The 17,693-nt window shown below is 42.2% G+C and overlaps 1 protein-coding gene across 1 annotated transcript; it reads right to left on the bottom strand.

Annotated features, from left to right (window-relative positions):
* Positions 1–2,127: 2,127 nt before the first annotated feature.
* LOC139410249 (glutathione peroxidase 7) lies at positions 2,128–14,429 on the bottom strand. Its single transcript, XM_071155721.1, has 3 exons — positions 14,215–14,429; positions 11,714–11,975; positions 2,128–2,902 (listed from the first exon to the last, which is right to left on the bottom strand). Exons 1-3 carry the CDS (start codon positions 14,341–14,343, stop codon positions 2,739–2,741), a joined length of 555 nt encoding a protein of 184 aa, XP_071011822.1. The 5' UTR covers positions 14,344–14,429; the 3' UTR covers positions 2,128–2,738.
* Positions 14,430–17,693: the final 3,264 nt, after the last annotated feature.

The raw sequence follows: 17,693 nt of genomic DNA, 5'->3' as shown, positions 1-17,693 counted from the left end.
CAAAGTCCCTCTTTGCCATGCAAATGAACTGAATCCCCCAAAAACATTTCCACTGCATTCCAGCCCTGCCACAAAAGGACCAGCTGACATCATGTCAGTGATTCTCTCGTTAACACAGGTGTGAGTGTTGACGAGGACAAGGCTGGAGATCACTCTGTCATGCTGATTGAGTTCGAATAACAGACTGGAAGCTTCAAAAGGAGGGTGGTGCTTGGAATCATTGTTCTTTCTCTGTCAATCATGGTTACCTGCAAGGAAACACGTGTCATCATCATTGCTTTGCACAAAAAGGGCTTCACAGGCAAGGATATTGCTGCCAGTAAGATTGCACCTAAATCAACCATTTATCGGATCATCAAGAACTTCAAGGAGAGCGGTTCAATTGTTGTGAAGAAGGCTTCAGGGCACCCAAGAAAGTCCAGCAAGCGCCAGGACAGTCTCCTAAAGTTGATTCAGCTGCGGGATCGGGGCACCACCAGTACAGAGCTTGCTCAGGAATGGCAGCAGGCAGGTGTGAGTGCATCTGCATGCACAGTGAGGCAAATACTTTTGGAGGATGGCCTGGTGTCAAGAAGGGCAGCAAAGAAGCCAATTCTCTCCAGGAAAAACATCAGGGACAGACTGATATTCTGCAAAAGGAACAGGAATTTGACTGCTGATGACTGGGGTAAAGTAATTTTCTCTGATGAATCACCTTTCCGATTGTTTGGGGCATCCGGATGAAAGCTTGTCCGGAGAAGACAAGGTGAGCACTACCATCAGTCCTGTGTCATGCCAACTGTAAAGCATCCTGAGACCATTCATGTGTGGGGTTGCTTCTCAGCCAAGGGAGTGGGCTCACTCACAATTCTGCTTAAGAACACAGCCATGAATAAAGAATGGTACCAACACATCCTCCGAGAGCAACTTTTTCCAACCATCCATGAACAGTTTGGTGATGAACAATGCCTTTTCCAGCATGACGGAGCACCTTGCCACAAGGCAAGGTAACTAAGTGGCTCAGGGAACAAAACATTGATATTTTGGGTCCATGGCCAGGAAACTCCCCAGAACTTAATCCCATTGAGAACTTGTGGTCAATCCTCAAGAGGCGGGTGGACAAACAAAAACCCACAAATTCTGACAAACTCCAAGCATTGATTATGCTAGAATGGGCTGCCATCAGTCAGGATGTGGCCCAGAAGTTAATTGACAGCATACCAGGGCGGATTTACTTTGACACTTATGAAATGCTTGTAATTATACTGCAGTATTCCATAGTAACATCTGACAAAAATATCTAAAGACACTGAAGAGGCAAACTTTGTGGAAATTAATATTTGTGTCATTCTCAAAAATGTTGGCCACAACTGTATACCCTTAGGGGTGTGTCATGATAGTCTCAAAGGTCCTACAGTCTATCTGTGTCCCCGGCCCTCATTCATCTGTAAGGGTTAATTTACAGACCCTTGTGGTAAATCTGTTCCTGATAGAGACATGAGAGGGAACAGTAATTGTCAGTGGTGGAGATCTGAGGCCTATTGTACATTCCCACTTTGTTGATGTTCAATGAAACAGAGCTCTGAATGCATTGTATGTTGGTACAACATTCCAGGTTGTTATTTCATCTGAATTCAATCCTACTGACAATGCAGTGTCAGCCAAACTGGGTCTTCTCCGAAATCAACAGCCCTAAGGTAATTAACCAAAATCTTCCAAGGATAAAAACACTTTGCTGAACAGAGAAACGACACATTGTACCATAGAAAACACATTCAGGACAGGTAATAGGGGAAGGCTGCTAAAACAATTTCCAAAATGTATTTTCATTCTCCAAAGATATGGTTTCAAATGAGTTGAAAGCAAAGCGGTGGCAGGACAAGCACACAGTCTAAGAAAAGTGTAAATGACAACAAGGTAAAGAACTAACACAAAAGCACAAAGCACAGTGTTAACCTTGAAACCATTAGAGAGTGAAATACTCATCTACAAAGGAATGTGAGTATTGCTTACAAGCAGAGACAGTCAAAAAACAAACAAATCTATTTGAGAAAAACGTTAATGCAAAAGTCAAGTTTGACCTAAATTAACCTCCTACACATTTCCATGTACAGCTTTGTGTAGAAAAAACACTGATGAAAGCATTCATGCCACTTTGTAAAAGTATATTTATTAATGTGCACACATGTACCATGAAAAGGCAATCCAATACAAAGAACCTCTCAACAGCACAACAATAAGCTCTGATTACTGATGAGTTTTTCGCAGGCAGATCAACTGCTTCCAAAAAAGGATATCAGTATGCTGAATGCAGTCGTAGAGGTGGTTTCATAAAAGTTAATAGGGGCACAGATACAGGATCTTAATTTGATCACCCTGTTGCAGGAGATTTTTAACTATTTAGTGTATTTGAGGTTTAAAAAGGCTTCTGAAGCTTGTAATTTCACATTTGAAATTCCAGACCTGATTTTTCCTAAAAATGTATCAACCCATACAAAAATGCCCATTAATTATAATCCACATAATAATTCACATTTTCTATTGCTGCAGGATTATTTTCCTGATGTAGCAAACTAGCTCAAATTAAGATCCTACATCTGTAGAATACAACATTTACCGTATGTAGTGTGTGGTGCTTGGAGTGTGTGGTGCTTGGAGTGTATTTTTATGATGCTCGGGGTGTTTTTGTTGCAGACAGTGGATTTCAATCACATAGGATATTCCTGAATAGATTGTCAGATGGGTCTTGAGGTGTTAAGTTAAAGTTCCTCTTTCTTCTTGAGGATGATATTCCGTACCATTTCAGCTATTTTAGGTCGGAGTTCTTTGACAGAGACACTGGGCCCCCAGGCATCCACAACTTTCCCATCTGTATCGATGAGGTACTTCCAGAAGTTCCAGTCGGGCTCTTTTCCTGACATCTCTGTAAAGAATCAAAAGAGAAAAAAAATGTTGTGACAATTCCATAAAACATAAATACTTATTATGTGTTTTTGGGGCGGCAGGTAGTCTAGTGGTTAGAGCGTTGGACTAGTAACCGAAAGGTTACAAGATCAAATCCCCGAGCTGACAAGGTAAAAATCTGTCGTTCTGCCCCTGAAAAAGGCAGTTAACCCACTGTTCCTATGCTGTCATTGAAAATAAGAATTTGTTCTTAACTGACTTGCCTAGTTAAATAAAGGTATAAAAAAAATAGCATGATAATGAAATTGGGAATTAACCATATATACAGTATTTTCATTGTGTGGTAGTATAACATGAATACAAATTAGCATCTGATCAAAAGCCATGTTTCAACCTCTAGTTGTTGCGGTTTTAAAAAAATGCATTGAATAAAATATTTAGACATAGTACACTTAAAGGTGAGGAGAAGATTGCAATCCTCATTCCTTTCACGAGCACTCCATCAGGAAAATATGAGAGTGTGGTAAAAATGTAATTTGCCTATTTTTCTCCTTCCCCTTGATTTTTCCTGACGTTTGAATCACCTATGGTCCGTTTGTAAAAACGTGCAGCCTGCCAGTAGCCTGCCATTTTATCTCCCGCTGGGGGACCCAACCTGCCACTCAAACACATAATAAACCAAACACACTTAAGACACACACACTCTCTGAGCTGGCCTAGGCTTGCTAATGAGTCCAAAGACGGTCGCTGTCTGCCCATGTCAGTCAGGGGTTATAGACTTGTTGTTCACACTTCAAGCTATTCAGGAAAAAGTTTGAAAATGCATCCACCACCCATAGCCGTGTACAAAACATTAAGAACACTGGCTCTTTCCATGACATCCACTGACCAGCTGAATCCAGGTGAAAGCTATGATCCCTTGTTGATGTCACTAGTCAAATCCACTTCAATCAGTGTAGATGCAGGGGAGGAGACTGGTTGAAGAAGGATTTTATGCCTTGAGACCATTGAGACATGGATTGTGTATGTGTGTCATTCAGAGGGTGAATGGGTAAGACAAAGTATTTAAGTGCCTTTGAACGGGGTATGGTAGTTGGTGTCAGGTGCACCGGTTTGTGCCAAGAACTGCAATGCTGCTGGGTTTTTCACGCTCAACAGTTTTGCGTGTGTATTAAGAATGTGTGTCAAGGCATTATTCCACGGGGACACAGGTGGCAAATAGAACCATCATTGGTACAGCGCTGGTGTGCCATCCTGAACACATGCTCTATTGATTTAATGACATTAATTGTTGACCAGTTAAAAAGGGATTTTATTGAAATGGGTAACAATTGAAGCGAAACGCACAGCTCTGCCAGGAGCTGTTAATGATGATGGCATATTCAATGAACTGATGAAAACTAACCAAGCGCTCCAGGACAAGTTGTCTACAGAAATAAAGGAGCTTAAAATCAAGAAATTCAACCAAGACAAAAAAGACAAGGCCGAGGACAAAGTCTACTTCTGGAGAAACCCTGACAAGAGGTCCTGCTCCTCCTCTCCATGGCAGACGCAGGAGAGATGCCGCTTACTTCTATGCACCTCTGTCTGACTAGCGCTCTACAACCAGCGCCTCATCGGCTTCCAGTGGTAGTTTTTTATTCAACGAGAGACTGGGCGGACGGAAGGGCGGAGGTGGCCGCAGGCACGCGCATCGACGAGATGCCGCACCCAACGGGGTAAGAAGAAACGACTATCAGAGGCAGAGGAGACCGTTCACACGGTCCCAGAACCCACGGGACTGAGTGACTTTAATTTATCAAGCAAGATATTGAGCCATGCCCATGTCTCTTTGCTTAATAAAGGGTTATTTTGTGCCTACAACTCAGTGCAACGATTTTGTTGTTAAGGTAGACATGTTTAGGTTTTTTAGTAACATCCGTTTAAAGGGATACTTTAGCTCCCCTAATCGTTATATTTCTGCTGAACCAGTAGGTTACTCACCTGCACATACTCCGACTCCTTTTAGAAGTAAGAGTTATTTTATGCCTCCAGCCAATCACAATCACTTGATCGAGACATATTGCAGACTCGTTGAAAAAGATGTTGCTCATCTCCTTAAGAACAAATAGGAGTCCAAATCTTTCCATAATTTACCCAAGGATGAAAAACAAGCTTTGCTTGATTTACAATCCGATATGTCAGTCCTTATTCGTCCTGCTGATAAGGGTGGGTCGGTTGTACAATCCGATATGTCAGTCCTTATTCGTCCTGCTGATAAGGGTGGGTCGGTTGTACAATCCGATATGTCAGTCCTTATTCGTCCTGCTGATAAGGGTGGGTCGGTTGTACAATCCGATATGTCAGTCCTTATTCGTCCTGCTGATAAGGGTGGGTCGGTTGTACAATCCGATATGTCAGTCCTTATTCATCCTGCTGATAAGGGTGGGTCGGTTGTACAATCCGATATGTCAGTCCTTATTCGTCCTGCTGATAAGGGTGGGTCGGTTGTACTCATGGATAGGACAGTTTATGTACATGAGTGTCATAGACAACTGCTTGACAACACCTTTAACAACAAACTCAGAAGTGACCCTACTTCCCAATTTCAGAATACTATCCTTACTGTCCTAGATGGGTATTTAATTTCTGGTCAGATCACCAAGAAAGAACATGACTTTTCAACACCCTAAAATTGCCACTTTCTATACAGAATTACACAAGAAAGTAGTTGACGCAGTAACGGCCACTTTTTTATTAGACCACCCGCAGAACAGCTCCCCTCCTTTGTAAAGGACACCAGCAGTATGATCTCTATCATTGAATCTCTTCTTCTCCCTGAGAATACCTTGTTCGTCACTTTTGATGTTGAGTCGTTATACACAAATATTCCACACGAGAGCGGTATTGAAGCCATGGAACATTTTCTTCTGCAACGTGACCCTAACCTTCCAGTGCATGCATTATAACATTGGCTGAAATAGTACTCACACACAACTACTTCATGTTTTTAAATGATTTCTTTATTCAGACAAAGGGTACTGTGATGGGATCCACTATGGCTCCTAACTATGGTAATTTGTACGTGGGTTACATGGAAAAACAGTCAATTTTCAACTCTCTCAAAAATGTTTTCTTGCCGAACATTACTATTTGGAATTGATTGATGATATTTTTGTTCTATGGAGGGGTGATGCAAAACAGCTCCAGGCATTCCATGCTTTTATTAACTCTTGTTCTGAGAACCTGAGATTTACTATGCAATCTGACACACGTCAAATCAGTTTCCTTGATCTTCTGATTTTATGTGAGGATAATGTTCTATACACGGATATTTACAGGAAACCTACTGATCCTAACAGTTTGTTGAGGGCTGATAGTTGTCACCCACTTCCCTTGAAAAACAGTTTGCCCTACAGCCAATTCTGTCGAATCAAAAGTGTGGTGTATTGAGAAATGTATTATGTGTTAATGAATTTAGATTTGAAATGGTTGCAAATAGCCAATGAGTTTTGTATGCAGAGGTTGAGTTATTTGAATTAACAAATGACAATGGAGTTTCCATTCTTGCATTGAAGTGATTGGATTACGAGATGGAAGGGCGGTAAAAGGTTCAATGATGTATAGGAGAGTTGGGCTGAAGACACCGTAGAGAGTAGTTGACTGTAATGTGTTAAGGAGAACATTAAATACATCTGTTCTGTTTATTATACATATGCTTCGAAGTCTTCAGTAAAACAACCCAGCATCTTAGGATGCAGTAAAAGAACCCAGCAGCTTAGGATGCAGTAAATGAACCCAGCATCTTAGGATGCAGTAAAAGAACCCAGCATCTTAGGATGCAGTAAAAGAACCCAGCATCTTAGGATGCAGTAAAAGAACCCAGCATCTTAGGATGCAGTAAAAGAACCCAGCATCTTAGGATGCAGTAAAAGAACCCAGCATCTTAGGATGCAGTAAAAGAACCCAGCATCTTAGGATGCAGTAAAAGAACCCAGCATCTTAGGATGCAGTAAAAGAACCCAGCAGCTTAGGATGCAACAACTGGCGACGAGGATAACGGAATTCTGAGACAAAATCCTCAGACTACTGATGACCAACCGAGTGAACGAGCTAGAAAGTTAGCTAGTACTAATGTCAGTAAATGAGTTGGTCAGCTGGGAAGAAATGGCGCATGCGCTAATGAGAGCTATGGCACTTTTCAGTAGTGAGACCGGTTTGTGTTTCCAAGAGGCTAACTAGAGCTTCAGCACATATGAGGAGCGATTTTTGCAGTTAACGAGATCGCTGACGACCGCAGAAGAACAGTGTTTCTATCAGTCTTGGGTTCAAAGATGTTAACGCTGCTGAAAGATTTGGTAGCGCTGAAGAAGCAGGGAAAGGCTAGCTTCCAGGAGCTAATTTCAGCTCTGAGAGACTTTTATGTTGAGCGAGAGGTATGTTTTTCGGAATAGGAAACAGTTGGCGGGAGAGACGTTTCCTGAGTATATAGCATCGCTAAAGGGAATGGCAGCTACATGTGAGTTTGGTGCTGCACTAGAGAAGCAGCTGAGGGACCAGCTAGTTTATGGAGTGGCCAGTAAGGAGCTGCATGGCAAGATGTTAAGCGCGGCATATGGGAAGAATTTAACATGGGCAAAAGTTTTGGACATTGTCAACAACTTGGACTGCACAGCCCAGAGTATGCAGAAATTCCAGCAGACATCGACTCAGTTGAGATCCGATCAGTTGACCACAAAATGGGAGGGGCATCGACCCGGATCCGACAGGGAGAAACAGTGGATGTCAGACCAGAGGGGGGAGACGTCAAAGCCCTGTTTTCGCTGTTTGGGGACAGGACAATCACAGCAGACCTGCTGTTACAGACCTGCCTTCAGGCTCCAGCACAGTCGGAAATCACCAGTCAGAAAATGACTTGGGACTTTTTACTGTGTGTAGTGATCGTGACTATGTGAAACCCTACATGGTGAGAACTTACTCAGCTCAGCCTATTCAGTTATTGGGACAGCTGGAGGTTCAAATGAAATGTGGTGCTCAAGTGTTACCACTACCTCTATTAGTGTCAAACGGGAAGAGTCCTAGCTAATGGGGAGGAACTGGATTCAGCACCTCAAATAAGATTGGTCAAGAGTGAACCATGTGTCAGACCCAGTTGCACAGTAATGCGACAAATGTGCTGAGGTGTTTAGTGGTGAACTGGGTGTGGTATAGGGAGTTAAAGCCAAACTCAAGTGTCAGAGAAAGCAGTTCTAAAGTTTTGTAAGGCTAGACCTGTACCTTATGCACTCAGAGGCAGTAGACAAACAGATTACAAAGCTAGAAAAACAAGGAGTGACCCCACAGAATCCAGTGAATGAGCAGCACCTATAGTTTGCATTCCAAAGACAAACGGAGGTGTCAGAATATGTCATGATTACAAGGTGACTGTAAATGCATGAGTGGATGTGGACCAGTACCTCTTACCAAAGACCCTGGACTTGTTTGCTACTCTAGCGGGGGTAAACAGTTCACAAAGTTAGACCTTACACAGGCCTACCTGCAAGTGGAGGTAGATCAAGAGTCAAAGCATTTCCTGTCTATAAACATGTTGATGGGTTTATACCAGATGAATAGACTGCCTTATGGAGTATCAAACACTCCAGCTATATTCCAACGTAGTATGTACCAGGGTTTACAGGGTTTACCTGGGGTTGTGTGCTTTCTGGATGATATTCTTATCACAGGGAAATCGGCAGAGGACCACTTACAGAACGTAGAAGCAGTGTGACAGAGGCTGCAGCACCCGATGTCACAAGAATGCCAAAAACATCATCAAGGACATTAACCACCTGAGCCACTGCTTATTCACACCGCTACCACCCAGAAGGTGGATGGACTAACCATCCTACGGGTTAGTTGAGGAGTGTGTTTCAGACAATGGGCCGAGGGCCGGTGTCAAAAGAGGTGGAGATATTCTTCCAGTTGAAAAGGGGTGAAACACATAAAATCAGCTCCGTTTCATGTTGCTTCAAATGGCGCAGCAGAGCGACTTGTACAGAGTCTAAAACAAGTCCTCAGGACGGCCTGTACAGCATAGTGTGGACAACTTTCTGTTTGCCTACAGGAATACGCTGCATGCCACAACTGGAATAACTCCAGCAGAGTTGTTCCTAAAAGGACAGGTTAGAACACGGTTATCCCAGCTTTTCAGCTGACACGCAGTCTAAGATACAGGACAAGGGGGTGGGCAAGCCTCGTTTTTTTCAGTGGGAACAAACAGTACCTGTCCGAGATTACCAGGGAGGAGAGAGAGAAATGGATATGCGGAGTTGTCAAAAGGGTACTTGGTCCTGTAACCTGCTTAGTGCAAACTGAGAGAAAATTATGTAAGAAGCATGTGGATCAAATGATGATGTAACACAATGAAAGAGAAGACCTGAATGTGTCAGAGTGGAACATTTCTGATTGGGACTTGGGAACTACGACTGTGACAAGCATGCATACAGAGACACAGATTGTGCCAGGCCGTGAGCTACAGAGACACAGATTGTGCCAGGCCGTGAGCTACAGAGACACAGATTGTGCCAGGCAGTGAGCTACAGAGACACAGATTGTGCCAGGCCGTGAGCTACAGAGACACAGATTGTGCCAGGCCGTGAGCTACAGAGACACAGATTGTGCCAGGCCGTGAGCTACAGAGACACAGATTGTGCCAGGCCGTGAGCTACAGAGACACAGATTGTGCCAGGCCGTGAGCTACAGAGACACAGATTGTGCCAGGCCGTGAGCTACAGAGACACAGATTGTGCCAGGCCGTGAGCTACAGAGACACAGATTGTGCCAGGCCGTGAGCTACAGAGACACAGATTGTGCCAGGCCGTGAGCTACAGAGACACGGATTGTGCCAGGCCGTGAGCTACAGAGACACAGATTGTGCCAGGCCGTGAGCCTGAGAGCCCAGAGCATCATAAGAGGCCAAAAAGGGCCAGAAGGCCTCCGGACCGAGTGGATCTGTAAACAGGTTGTATATGATTTGATAAGTGAAAAACTGTTTTGGAAAACCCATGATGTTCATCAAGGATGTTTTCAGAGGAAGTGAGAATTTGGGGGGAGTGTGGTGTATTGAGAAATGTATTATGTGTTAATGAGTTTAGATTTGAAATGGTTGCAAATAGCCAATGAGTTTTGTATGCAGAGGTTGAGTTATTTGAATTAACAAATGACAATGGAGTTTCCATTCTTGCATTGAAGTGATTGGATTACGAGATGGAAGGGCGGTAAAGGTTCAATGATGTATAGGAGAGTTGGGCTGAAGACACCGTAGAGAGTAGTTGACTGTAATGTGTTAAGGAGAACATTAAATACATCTGTTCTGTTTATTATACGTACGCTTCGAAGTCTTCAGTAAAACAACCCAGCATCTTAGGATGCAGTAAAAGAACCCAGCAGCTTAGGATGCAGTAAAAGAAACCAGCATCTTAGGATGCAATAAAAATCATTTGCAAAAAACTATCAGAATTCAACAGAAATATGGCTGAGACACAAAGAAAATTAAAGGAGAAGGGGTACAAAAATTGTCAGATTAATACTGCCATTGAGAAAATTCTAAACAAATCGGGACATGATCTCTTACAAGGACAGTCTCGCAAAAAGAAGCATTCTTGCGCTCTAACTACCAGCTATTCAAAGTGCTCTGAACAAATTAAGGGAATCGTTCACAAACATTAGCACATTCTAAGATCCGATGACAGTATCGTTAATGTGTTTTCAGATCCTCCCTTGGTCGTATTCTCGCAGGGCAGAAATCTCAGAGATCAATTGGTAAACTCTGATATACCACCCTAAAATATCCCTGCACAACGTCTATTTGCGCCTCTACCGGATGGAAACTACAAGTGTAATGGCTGCGCTCAATGCAATGGCACTTGTAAATGAAGATCCTTCAAACACCCACAAACAGGGAAATCGATCCCAATCAAAGGTGTTATTACGTGCTCCACTAAGGCAGTTATTTATCTTATAACTTATAAGCGTGAATTAAAAGTATCTCGGAGCAAAAACTCGACTTACCCAGTTGAGGCCCACTTTATGGAAGTGAACCACTCGATTTTGTACCTACGTTATATTGGCATCGAACATGTCAACCTCCCTAGGAGAGGCGGTGACCTCGACAATTTATTATGAAAACGAGAGGCTGCCTGGATCTTTAATTTAAAGACCCTTGCTCCTTTCGGTCTCAACATAGACTTTGACCTGAAGTCATTCTTGTGATTTTGCTATTCACTGTAAACATTTGTAGGCCTATGTAGCCAAATTCTATCTATGATCAAATGCTATCCATTCATGTTTTTTGTATGTTATTTTTCATATGAGAATTAACCAATGATATCAGGCCACACCCGGCCATGATTACAGACACCTGTGTGTGTCCTTTGACACTATATAAACTAGTGACCCACAGTGTTTGTCATTATACCCTGATAAAGATTGCTCGTCTGTGGAAACATTGGATATTAGGTTATTAAATGATTACATCTGAGGTCCTAGAGCTCCCCTCACCACCCAAAACACATCCAGTTAGGTGGGTGCTTACATTTGTCCTATTTCACAAATGAATATCCCACTCCCCCTGAGAGTGGGGTCAGAGCCAGGAATGAGCAATTACTGACAGTGACCCTGGAGCAATTATGGTTAAGTGCCTTGCTCAAGGGCATATCGACAGATTTTCACCTAGTTGGCTGGGGAATTTCAACCAGCAACCTTTCGGTCACTGGCCCTACGCTCCTAACCACAAGGCTGCCTTCCGCCCATACATCGAGATGTATATGTGTGTATGCCTCTGCCCCCATCCATCCCTCATCTGTTCACTCACCCACAAGGTACTTGAAGGCATTGTTGGCCCCGGTGCCCACCACAGCAATCTTGCTGAAGAGGGGGAAGGAGACTCCGTAGACACGCCGGACAAAGGCGTCAATGTCCTTGTCGCTGCCAGGCTCCTGCTGGCCAAACTGGTTGCAGGGGAAGGCCAGGACGTTGAAGTGGGACGGCCCAAAGTCCCTCTGCAGCTGTTGAAGGTCTGTGTAGTGATCCTCAGTGAAGCCACAGTCACTGGCCACATTCACCACAAGAGACACCTGCAGGCAACCATAATACTAAAAATATAAATGTACTGATGAAAACTGTTATCGATAATATGAAAATAACCAGTAGCCTTTCATTGGTGCTGAATGCAATTTCCAGTGCTTGACTGAAATAGGTACCAGTACTCATTTTGGGTGCTGGTACTTCTTATATTTAGGTGGAGGAGCTCCACAATACTTTTGAGCAAATATTCTATAAGAGGAACAGGAGCTCAACAATTAGACCATTTGAGGTGCCGGTACTCAGCTCCAGTGAGCTCCTGCCAAAGTCACGCACTGGCTATTTCAATGTGATGATTTGTTGTCTATGTGACCAGATGACACATTTGGTAAGGGCACAGGGGTTATTCCATTAAATAGTTTGACCCTTTTATCCTTCCTGCTCTCTGTGTAGGGACTACCACAGAGCTACAAGGCTAAGAATTGAGTGGGCATGGTTTCAAGGAAAACAAGATCAAAGGTTTGGAGGTGAATGTAAGTGATGAGGAGTCTCTGAGCATAGTGAATAGTGGAGGTTCAGGCCAGATAGTAATGAGGGTGATAGTGAAAGAAGCCCTGGAAAATGGTCAATCGTTGCAATAATGTTTGGTCAAGTCAAATTCTTTATATATATATATATAAATATTTGAGCAATTCTGGGCTAATAGCTTGGTTTATCATTGAACAGATGCAGTGACGTTTTGATCAAATATAAGATATATTACATGTGATTTGCTATGACACATGTTTTTTTTGCCTGCACTACAGATGGGTCCTCTAATGCAGGACTAGTAAATGCCCAGTGCACTACTTTTATGCCCCCAAAAATTCTCCAATGAATCACTTGAACACTGGAATTATAGAATTGCACAAACACATTCCAAACATCCTTGAGGTGAATGTTTGAGCCATTACTTCCCACTGGGCACACACTGGTTTAATCAATGCTGTTTCCATCTCATTTCATTGAAGTTATGTTGAACCAACATGGAATAGATGTTGAAGTAATGTCTGTGCCCTGTGGGCTGTCCTATGTTCTCTTATGTGAATGTGTGACTCATCGGAGGCGGCAGCAAAAAAAGTGATTTGTGAGCCATGTTTATGGCCAACTTTATATTTCTGTATTTTTCTATACATCTCCCTTCCTCTTCAAGGTCTATAATTGTATCCATCAAAATAAATAGTTGCTATTCCATTTCCAAAGTTTTACATTTTACAGTACTCCAGAACTACTTACTGCGTAAGTGAATACATTTTCATACTGGTCCCCCATGGGAATCAAACCCACAACTCTGGCATCGCATGCTCTACCAACTGAGCTACACAGGACTGTTTCGTTATTTATTTTTTAATTGAGCTTGTATGATTTTATAAATCCCTTTTCTAAAATTGTATTAAGCGCTAGAATAATACTGCACAATAATACACTTTAAAAGGAGAAATAAATAAATGCTTCACAATAAATTCCTCATGAATGCTCCATTTAGCAGACATGCATTTTTAATTGTGCATTGTGTTTTCGTTTATTAATAGGTTACTTGGACTTCTTAGGTCAAAAAGTGTTTGCATCAGTATCCCTGGCTGTGCACCCGGCCTTTAAATAAATGGAGCTCGGGGGTAAACACTGCGAGAGAAAAAAGGTTTTTACCTGTTGTGCTCATATGGTATTGCTGTCCTCTAGTGTCAATACGACGGAACTACACGTGGTAAGGATAGAAAATGGGCAGATTTGGGAACGCCTCTTTCTACTGTATCACTTTAAATTCTGTTCAGATTATGCAGCATGCAGACGGTCTATAAAATGTGTCCTGTGAAGTTTTACATATGTATTAAAATGGCCCACCTTGATGTTTTAAAAATATAAAATTATCACTGACTACAGAAGGGAATATGACCTCTCTTTTATAGGGCTTATGAAATAACTGCATGCAGGTTACATTATAGTCAGTAATACACAACCAGACATAACAGTTGGATCAAACTAAGGCTATCTATTGGCCTATAAATCAATTTAGTATTCTAAGCAACGTTGGAGTCCAGCAGCAGTTGCCACGTATACAGATGATAGACACAAAGAATTTGGTCTTAAACTTAGCATTTTATTCATAAGAGTAAGATGCTATTGTTATAAAACGTGCATAGATCATACATGCCTTGTGAAAGGAAAATCCGCAGCATGCATTCACCGGTAAACAAATGGCACATTTGCATAGGCTACCGTGCAAAAGTTGGTAGGCTCGAGTTTCAAACTTACCGAACCCCTGTATTTTTCCAAAGAGACTAATCTCCCTCTGCTATTAACAACTTTGAAAGTGTACAAATCTTTCTGTTTGGCCTCATTTAGACTGAATAAGATCAATAGCAATGTGAGGACGGAAAGCATGTCTTCTTATTTATCAATGTACAACGTAAGCTATTTACTGTAGAAGCTTCTGTGCACTGAACTTCTTCTTCTTCTTCTTCTTCTTCAAGGTTTTATGGCAGACTACATATTTTGGTGAATTGCCGCCACCTACTGTACCGGGTTTAGTGATGGGCATTCCGGTTCTTTTCAGTAAGCTCTTTTAGCTCCAAAACGGATCTTTAAAAAAACTATGTTTTGTATTTTTTCAAGTCAAACAGTTGCGATAGTGTGATTATGATTGGTGTTAAAACGATTCTAATTAAATTATTAAATGAAATCATACTCTACATTAACCACAATGTATTTAAAAATGCATTAGTTTGTTATAAAAAATAATGGTATTAAACATTTGCATTTAAAGTATAACTTTTTAATGTATATAAACTAAGTGCATATAAATTTAACCATTCAAAACGAATACAATCTGAACAGCATAATAATAGAATACTGCACCATATCAAAGAAAAATAAATAACAATGTGCAAAACTGCAGCATCCCACTTAAAACATTCAACTGGTCCCTCTTTTCTCTCTCTTTATTACCATGTTATAACCAGCAGCACACAACAATGCTGACCAATGCTGCTTTTATGAGAGATTTGCATTCAGAAATGCAAGCTGCCTCACTTTCGAGGGGCTGATGTGGTTTCTTCTCACAGTAATTATTTGCCCGTTTTCAAGAAGACCCTCTCAGAGGGAACGGATGTGGCCACTGTGCAGATTCTCCCTGCCATGACTTTAGTAAGCCGTGGGTAGACAGAGGCCTTGTTCTTCCACCAGCTCAGAGGATCTGCAGATCTTTGGAGGAGTTGCTCCTCCAAATAGGATCAGACCTGCATTATGGCATCTGCTGAGGGATTCCTTCGTGCTGCATCCCCAGTTGCTTTCTCGTCAAACAGCATTCAAACAACAGTTGTTTGTGGCACTACTGCTGGTGCTTTTGCTCCATCTGATCCCTCTTCTTCCTGTTGCCCTGGTGCCTGAACCAGCTGACTGCTGGGGCTGTTCCTCCCTGCAGCTGAGGTTATTCAATCCCTCTGGCATCACTGAAGGCTAACTTCTTAAACCTGAGGTCAAGTGCAGCAGTTTCTTATAGCACGTGATTATATTCCATTCTGTGGAACTTTCTGTCAATTTATGAACATAGGGTGTCCATCAACTCTGCCACATGTCCTGTGGTTACATTTGCTTCTCTCTGGCGGCTGGCTATGATTCGCTGCAGACCCTTACACAGGAGTATCATTTTTGAGGCTGTCACATAGCTGAAAAGAGAGTACAGTAACTTATTAGTTCAGGTTCATGTTTTTGTCTACTGATACTACATTTTCATCTACTGCTCATATACATATATAATACTGGATTAAATCATGATGTAGTAATAACTGCTTACTGTACTTCTCTCCACAGATCTCCACAGTGACCTGCGCAAGGGTTCCAGGACTCTGCACATCTCCTCCATCACCTCCCATTCCTCTTGGGTCAGAGCATCAACAGGTACATTAACAATGGTCAGGGTAGAGATGATGGCACCCTTTGACTCAAGAAACCACTTCAGCATATAAAATGTTGAATTCCACCTTGTAGTGCAGTCTTGTTTAGGCTTCAGCTCAGGCATCCCCATCTGGCGTTGTGTAGATTTTAGTTTTTCAGCACCTACTGTGCTCCTGTGGAAGTATTCCACAGCTGCGTTCACTTTGTCCACAGTGGGCTTCATCACCTTCAGAGCATCTCTTACAATCAGGATGATTGTGTGGACAAGACATGGATGATGGGTCCATTTAAAAATGTTCACGGCTTTGGTTATGTTAGCTGCATTGTCGCTAACACAACATACCACTTTTCCATCTACTTGCCATTCTCTGGCCACTCTCAACAGTTCCTCTGCCAAGTTCTGTGAGGTGTGTCTGTCGCTGAACTCAAAGCAGTCCAGAAGTCAGCTAGACATCGAAAAATCTTCTAAGACGTGACATGTAACCGAAATGTAAGAAGTGGTTACCCTTGATGTCCAGCAGTGGGTTTTCCTGCTTGGAATTGTGTACATTGGATTTAGACTATTGTTATAATTTATAAAACCTCCACAATCGAAAATGGCTGGAAATCGGTGACAATCATTTTAACCAATGCAGTATCAATTTGGCCTTGTTTTGCTACAGACATAGACTTTGGTATAAACTGGTCCATAGAATACTGCATTGCTGTGGATACAGAGTAGGCCTACTTGACTGAGTGGATACATCTCCACGTGTGGAGGTGCTGGTTCCACCAGTACCACTAGCAGGCCCGCTAGTTTGTTGGGTGCACAGTTCACATATGCCTGTGTAGGTTGTGCATAGAATCTGCTTTATATGAGATTTTGTCTGGGCAAATTCTACACTGTGCTCTAACATTGTCTACATTATTAAAATGCATCTAAATGCTACTGTGCTTCCGACTCATTTTCCAGCTGTTGTTTTCACAGCTGTCCTTCCTCTCTCTCCTCGGCTGCTGCTAAGTGTGTGATTGTGAGTGAGTTGGCTCGGCCATCCCTCACGCATCTTTGCTTCATTGGTTGACACTGCATGTCTGATTGACAGGAACAACAGGTGAGGCTGTAGGTCTCAGCAGACAGTCAGATTGAATGTGTGTGAGCATTTAGGCCTATATTCTTATTTATTTTTTTGTTCTTTGAATTAGTTAATTCTATTAATTTAAAACTTTTGATTATTCATATCTTAATTTTTGTATATTTTTATAAATAGATTCAGCTCTTCTGATATACGAGCTGGCTCACAACGTTCATTTACAAGAGCCGGCTCTTACAGCCGACTCGTTCGCCGACGAACCATCACTTCCGGGTATTGAAACAAAAAAATATTCCATTGAGGGAGGGGACGATGATCGGACATCATAAAAATAAATATATCGCACCACTTCAGTCCCAGTTCTATTCACATCCCTAAACAGGCTCAGGTACCTGGGAGAACGGAGCATTCATCGGCAGGATTCCTTGTAATGCTGTAAAATATCTCAGTCACAAAAAACGCTTTATTTCTGCAAACCCTCCAATTTTCTCAGATTTCCTCTTTGTTTGAGCTGTGCAGTTGCTACCCAATGCAATACACGCAAAAAAAATCCACCTTCCTAACTACAACATATCCCTCGGTTGACAAGGAATATTATCTGGTGTCTCTACTCCTACTACCAATATTTCTTCCACTTCACTCTTTTCTTCCACTCTTCTCACCGCCTCCGGGGAGACATGCTGTGTTCACTGAACTTTTTTCCCAATTCCTTGATTTGGCCTGTCACAACATCCGAGGATTCCAATTTCAACCAATGGTAATTCCTGA

This window comes from Oncorhynchus clarkii, chromosome 5 (genome assembly GCF_045791955.1).
Source record: "Oncorhynchus clarkii lewisi isolate Uvic-CL-2024 chromosome 5, UVic_Ocla_1.0, whole genome shotgun sequence".
NCBI classification, from domain to species: domain Eukaryota; kingdom Metazoa; phylum Chordata; class Actinopteri; order Salmoniformes; family Salmonidae; genus Oncorhynchus; species Oncorhynchus clarkii.
This window is presented reverse-complemented; position numbering and strand designations above follow the sequence as displayed.

Coding starts and splice junctions, on each gene's coding strand:
- LOC139410249 (XM_071155721.1), bottom strand. CDS start 14,343: ATGCTTTCCGTCCTCACATTGCTATTGATCTTATTCAGTCTAAATGAG. Junction 11,976..14,214: donor TGGAAAAATACAGGGGTTCG/GTAAGTTTGAAA, acceptor GGTTGCCTGCAG/GTGTCTCTTGTGGTGAATGT. Junction 2,903..11,713: donor TGCCTTCAAGTACCTTGTGG/GTGAGTGAACAG, acceptor GATTCTTTACAG/AGATGTCAGGAAAAGAGCCC.